The sequence below is a fragment of the Mustela nivalis genome, assembly GCF_964662115.1.
Source record: "Mustela nivalis genome assembly, chromosome: X".
NCBI classification, from domain to species: Eukaryota; Metazoa; Chordata; class Mammalia; order Carnivora; family Mustelidae; genus Mustela; species Mustela nivalis.
The window spans coordinates 132687525-132694361 of record NC_139040.1 but is presented as its reverse complement, the minus strand read 5'-3'; the positions used below and the strand labels follow the sequence as shown (position 1 = coordinate 132694361).

Sequence of the window (6837 nt, the reverse complement as noted above, 5' to 3'; positions counted from 1 at the left end):
TTAGAACGTTCCATGCACCGTAGCAAGCCAGCACCCCACATCGCTGAACCGGCCCTGCTGAAAACCACCCCAGCGTCAGTGCAAAAAACACTGTAGTCACAAACTCTACGAGGACACGGGCTTCCATCCCCTCCCCTTCTAACCTGCCAGGGAGCCCTGGGCAGAGCCCAGACTCCAAGCTCTAAGTGGACCCCGCGGAAGAGCAGAAATGTATGTTTACACCTGCCCAGTGTTTAATAGGAAACCTGCTGTCCATGTGCAGGATGTTCCAGCCCCAGAAGGTTCTAAAACCCCCAGTTGGCCTTCCTAGCCCAGGTCACCCAGAACAGGTCAACGCAGAGCCAGGCAGAGCCAGGCCCCAACATTCAGCCCCGAGTCTCTCTGGCAGTGCTGCCATTTGTGCAGAGGACGTGGACCTGTCCCGGGGCCTGCTCCTGTGGATTCTTGTGTAAGAGACCAGGGTTGATGCTGGTCACAGAATGTAGCTGAGTGGTCTTTCTCCAACAGGAAAACTAGCTACGCTGTACTGCTCAGATTGGGGGGGCGGGGGTGGGGGGGTCCCAGAAGCTCACAGCAGTTTAAGGAAGGTCTCCTGAAAGACCCCCCGCCCAGAGCAGGGACACTCAGACGCCCCAAGGCGCACTCAGGTTGGGTTCTCTTTCCTACCCAAGGGGGGTCTCCCCAAGCGGCAAATGAGCTGCCAGTGGGCTGGTCTGAACTTGCCTCCCTACCCTACAGGGCCTCAGGACATGCCCTGTAGCCTCCCTGACCCCCCGCGTCTCCCACCCTGCCTCCCACCAGCCCCAAACCCACAACGCCGCTCAGCTGAAAACAAACCACCAGTCTGTGTCCCGTTTTTTTATGTTTGCAGCAGAATGCCCGACATGAAACATAATTGCAAATATTCAGCTGTGCAAAAGAGAATAGTGCTTAAGTACAAATGTAGACATGATTTTTTTTTTTTAAATAAATACTTAAACACACCTTGGGTCCCACAAGCACCTGGACTCTAAGGTCTGTGCCAGGGAGCTGCTGGCCTGTGGACCCACAAAACCTCGTGATTCCCTCCCCCCCCATAATCAGTACATGGAATCTGGTGCCAATGGTAGATCACAATGAGCCCCCTTTGGAACCTTCCCCAAGCCTCTACGCGTGATCTGGCCGGGACAAGGACACTGGAATTTCTCGAAGATCAATGGTCCATAACAGTTAAAAGTATTCTACAGGCTTCCCTTGGTCCCCGCGTCTGGAGGAACGTCTAGATGACCTTCTTCAGCTCGTCATAGAGGACCAGCACGAACGCGCCCCCCATGCCCCTCAGGACGTTGGACCACGCGCCCTTGAAGAAGGCCTTGCCCCCTTCGTCTTTGAAGATCTTCCGCCAGCAATCGACGGTGCCCTTGTACATGATGTCCGCTGCAAGAGAGACAGGAGAGCTGACTGGGAGCTTTTCCTGGGCAGGGGCACAAAGGGAACCCCGAAAAACACAGCACATTGAAACTGGACGGTACTCTGTGGGGGAGCTGTGCTTCTGACCACAGGCACACCAAGAGCCCTGGCTCATGGCCCTTGCCCAGCCCACTGATGTGGGTGGGGGGTGGGCGGTTAGGGACCATACATCCAGAAACTCCCACCACCCCCTCCAGTCATCGAGGAGCACCACCTCTACCCCTGGGATCAAGGCAAGGCCCCTGGCCACGCTAGAAAGACAAGAGCCAAGAAAAGGGCAGGACCAAGGGCTTGGGCAGGTACCTGGCCAAGCTGTGGGGGTCTAGAGCAGCCTCGAAAAGAACACAGTCGTTGACCTGGGAGTCCCCCACCCTGTGAAGTCAGCCCACAAAGCCTTGCCCCCAAACTCGCTGTTAAATGTGTCATCTGCCGGCTCACAACTCCCGAGGCTGAGGCCAGAGAACCACCCCCTCAGGGAGATCTAGAAGGAGCCACTGTCACCAGCACAGAGACACGATACCTCCTTTGCGCCCGGACTGCATCATCATCCGCCGCCGCACGGTGTCAAAGGGGTAGGAGACCACGCCTGCCACAGCCGTCACGGTCTGAGCGATCATCCAGCTCACCACGATGTGGGTGTTCTTAGGGTCCGGGAGCATGCCTGCGGGACCACCGGCCAGCGTTAGGACCTAGCACTGCACACACCGCAGTACTGAACAGTCCTGCCCACCCTGGCTCCACATGGAGCTCCCCACGCCCAGTACCGGTGGGCGGACAGACAGACCACCTGCTGGCCAGAGGACCCGACTCAGTGCCCGGGAATGGCCTCTCCGTACAGCAGGGGTCAGACCAGCCCCGGGAAGTGGGCACACCACACGCGAGCACGTTCTGCTGCAGACATCCCAGCCCCGACGCTAGCAGGCCTAAGCTTGCTTCCAGAGCGTGAACAGTGCAACCTAAAGCTCACACGAGAGCCCCAACCTCCAACAGCTAATCGAAAGACTCTTTTTAAAAAAGAACAGCTTAAAATGAGCTCATCAGGGTCCCACCTAAGCCAACACCAACAATACCCTTTAAAAAAGAAAGACCCAGGATGGCTGCGTGGCTCAGTGTGTTAAAGGCTCTGCCTTCTACTGGGGTCATGATCCCAGGGTCCTGGGATTGAGCCCCACATGGGGCTCTCTACTCAGCGGGAAGGTGCTCCCTCACCCCGCCCCCACCTGTTTCTCTGCCTATTTAAGATCTCAATCCCTCAAATGAATAAAAAGGAAGCTAAAAAAATAGACTCAGACACACAGAAGACAGCCACATGAGAATGCAGAGAGTAAACAGCTGGCCACCGTACAAGGACACCTCAGGAACTGCAGCAACCCTGTGCACAGCTGGATCTCGCACTCCCGACCCCCCCCACCCCCGGGGAACGTGGAACGCTAGAGGTCCGTGACTGAATCCCCACCCGTGCGCAGCCCCTCACTCACTTGGCAGCCCCAGCGCAAGGACACACTCACCCTTGGCGGTGTCATACACGCCGAAGTAGGCGGCGCGGTAGATGATGATGCCCTGCACCGACACGTTGAAGCCCTGGTAGAGGCCCCGGATGCCGTCGGACTTGGTGATCTTCACCAGACAGTCTCCCAGGCCCTTGAACTCCCGCTCGGTGCCCGACTTGCCCACATCGGCAGCCAGACGGGTTCTGGCGAAATCAGCGGGTAGACGAAGCAGAGCGAGGTGGCTCCGGCAGCGCCGCCCGAGGCCAGGTTCCCGGCGAAGTACCTCCAGAACTGCGTGTGCTTGTCCACGCCGCCCAGGAAGATCTGCTTGTACTTATCCTTGAAGGCGAAGTTGAGAGCTTGCGTGGGGAAGTAGCGGATGACGTTGGCCAGGTTGCCCCTCCAGAAGGACAACACACCCTGCTCCTTGGGGATCCGCACGATGCAGTCCACGATGCCCTTGTACTGCTTGTCCGCAGCGATCTGCTTGCTGGCGTGCTGCACCTGCACAACGGACGGACGGACGGACAGGCTCGCAAGACGGGCTCCCCCCGCTCCGGCAGCCTCGCGGAGCCCAGGCGCGTCCCTAGGGAGCTCCCTGGCGCCTCTAAGCGCGCGGGCTCATCGCGAGAGTCGGGAACGCGGTTTCGGGAGCTCGCGAACTGGAACGCGGCTGCAACAATGTTACCACTAAAGGTTGCAACATTGTTGCCGCCGCCGCAAGGGGCCTGCAAGCACGTCTCGGCGGACCGCGGCGCCGTCCGATCTGCAGCCGCACGGAGCGGAGACAAGACCGGCCGCGGCCAGGGGAGAAGCCGCGGTCCGCTCGCCGCCCCCCACCCCGGGAGGGAGTTTGGGGGCTTCCGACCCGGGCGCACGCGCCCAGGCTCCCTGCCAGCGCGGACGGCGCATGCGCGCCCGCGGCCCCGCCCACGTGACGCGCCGCCGGCCCCGATCCCGGCGGCGCGCGGACAAAGCGGCGCGGCCCCGCGCTTCCGGTGCACGCGGCCGGCGCGGCCCGCTCTGCCCCCGGCGCCCCTGCAGCCCCCCTCGGCGGCCCCGGGCGCCCCCTCCCCGCCCGCCAGCGCGCGCGGCCCGCCCCGCACCTGCAGCAGCAGCTTGACCCGCTCGATCGGGGCCACGGCCGTCTTGGAGATGGCGGCGGCGATGCCCCCGGCCAGGAAGTCCTTGGCGAAGGAGATGGCCTGCTCCGTCATGGTGGCGGCGCGGCGGGCGGACGGCGCGGTGCGGGCGCGGGGAGCCGGAGGGTGGGCGCCGAGGGCTCAGCGCTGCCGCCGCCGGGACCGAAAGGACAGGGCGGCCAGCGCGCAGCCGCTAAGGGCTCCACGCCCCGCCCCGCGCCCCCGCCCGCCGCGTCCATTGGCTGCGCCGCGCCCCCGCGGGCTGCCGGGAGCCGCGCCGCGCCCCGCCCCGCACCCGCCAGCGCCGCGCCCATTGGCCGCGTCCCCGCCGTGGACCCGCCCCTTCCCGCGGGCCGCACCCCAGGGCATGGCGGGAGCGAGGCCCCGCCCCTGCGCCGTGCGGGCCGCGGGGGGTGGGGGTGGGTCTCGGCGGCCGCCGTGACCTTGTCAAGGTCACGGTGGGGCCCGGGCGCTCGCTGCGGACCGGCAAGGCCGCGCGTCGTCGGGTCCCTGCGCCCGGCTCCTTCCAGACCGCGGGAAGGGCTCACCCCGCTGCCCTCCGAGGCCTGGCTGTCACGGCCGGGCCCGCCCCGCAGACCCCCGACCCCAGCCCCTGAACTTCCTGCCTGACCGACGCCCGACCGCGACCCCCGGGCTCACCCTGGGGACCCCCGACCCCAGCCCCTGAACTTCCTGCCTGACCGACGCCCGACCGCGACCCCCGGGCTCGCCCGGGAGACCCCCGACCCCAGCCCCTGAACTTCCTGCCTGACCGACGCCCGACCGCGACCCCCGGGCTCGCCCGGGAGACCCCCGACCCCAGCCCCTGAACTTCCTGCCTGACCGACGCCCGACCGCGACCCCCGGGCTCACCCTGGGGACCCCCGACCTCAGCCCCTGAACTTTCTGCCGGACCGACGCCCGACCGCGACCCCCGGGCTCGCCCCGGAGACCCCCGACCCCAGCCCCTGAACTTCCTGCCTGACCGACGCCCGACCGCGACCCCCGGGCTCACCCTGGGGACCCCCGACCTCAGCCCCTGAACTTTCTGCCTGATCGACGCCCGACCGCGACCTCTGGACTTGCCCCGAACTCCACCCTCCACCTTCTCCCCCATTCCCGACCACGACCACTTAACTCTCCCTGCTGACCCCCCCGGCTCGCCCCGAAGACCCCTTCCCCCGTCCCGTGACCCCTCGGCTGCCCCTGCTCAACCCTGAGTTCACGTCGGCCTCGCCTCGAAGACCCCCCAAACCCCTGGCGCATCGCGGTGACCAGCGCCCTACCGTGACTCCCTAGCTCGCCCAGATCACCCCCACCCCCCTGCCGTCCCCACCACCCTCTGGCTTTCCCTGCTGACTCTCGAGGTCCGGTCCCCCCCCCCCCCAAACTGACACATCTCGAGACACGCCTCCTGCCCCAGAGACTCAGACCATCCCAGGCCTGGTCGCCCTGGGCCCCGGTGGAGGACCCCACCCCGACATGGGGGTCCCAAAACCCATATGGGTTGGTGATCCATGGTGGCCCTCAGCGCACAGGCCCTGTGTTCACCCAACTGCTCACGTGTGCACACTTACAGACGTGCACTTGCACGTACAGGTGAAAACCCACTCCTCACACAGGTGCACTTGCACACACGTGCATACCCACTCCTTCCACGCATGCATGTGTACACATGTGCACACCCACTCCTTACACGCAAGTACTTGCACACACACGTGCACACCCACTCCATGCACCCCCAGAACTCGTGAAACTCCCCAAGCCTGGAGGTTCGCCTCCTGAGCCTTTTACTGAGTTGTAACCAAATTGCAGGAGCAGTAAGTGTATCATGAGCTGCATTTTACAGCGGTGTAAACAGAGAGCTCAGAACTCCATCTTTAAGAGCAATCCTCAGCCACGGCTTCTTGGGGTTTCTCCCTCCCTGTCTCTTCTCCTATTCCTTCCTTTTTTCTTCTGCGCCTGCCGCACTTCCGTGTGGTTTCCTGTGTCCACAGTAGCAGGTAGAAAACCCTTGTGCTGAATGGGTGCCGGCAAAGCATCCAGGAGAGCCCAGGGCACCCCAAGGCTATGATTTCGCCGGTTCCCGGTGTCCTTGCAAATGCCTGCCTCCATCCTGTCCTGACCTCCAGGAGAGGCAGGGAAGGCTCTTGGCAGGGCACAGAGGCTGATCGAGCTGTAGGGGCGAAGGTGGGGGGAGGCATTCAGAAGTCACTTAAATGCTTAGAGGGTCTGGGCTTACAAGGAGGGCTGTGGAGGTTCTGGCACGTTCCTGAGCTTCACTGGGACAGGAAGTGGGGAAGGTCCCTGGAGGGTCCAGTCGCACTCTGGCCGGAGCAGCCATGGGCTCTGCAGGAGAGGACAGAGGGCCGCTCTGGGTGCTGGGTGGGGATGAGGAGCTCGCTCGGAGGCCCACGTCTGGGCACTCCCAGGTGAGAACTGGATTAGCCTGTCTGGGCTGGAAGGGGCCCTCGAAATGATGATCACCGCCCCGGGGTTGGGGTGGGTGGGTGGGGCGGAACCTCAGGGCCCAACCAGCTGCTCGCCCAGGATGAAGCTGGTTGGGGTCTGCTCCGACTGGGACTCCAGGCCTAGGACTGGGAATGAGGGGCTTCCGCAGAGTGACCCCTTCTGTAGGTGGAGACGGTTAACCTGGGAGAGGTCTGCACCCCTTCCTGTGCTCCGGATTCCCAGTGGCCACCCTAGCAGCGGTCAGCCTGGCACCTCCAGGGGCCCTGGAGAATGATTCTGAAAGA

The 6837-nt window shown here is 63.7% G+C and overlaps 2 protein-coding genes across 4 annotated transcripts in view; both read right to left on the bottom strand.

The window, feature by feature from the left end:
* Positions 1-6837, bottom strand: part of LOC309856071 (S-geranylgeranyl-glutathione receptor P2RY8-like) — a 499501-nt gene that overhangs the window by 422734 nt on the left and 69930 nt on the right. The window lies entirely within an intron of this gene.
* Positions 844-4256, bottom strand: LOC309855842 (ADP/ATP translocase 3-like). Its single transcript, XM_082716493.1, is given in 5 exon segments — positions 844-1416; positions 1970-2110; positions 2958-3155; positions 3158-3443; positions 4046-4256. Coding segments are annotated over 5 exon segments (894 nt in total). The 5' UTR covers positions 4157-4256; the 3' UTR covers positions 844-1258.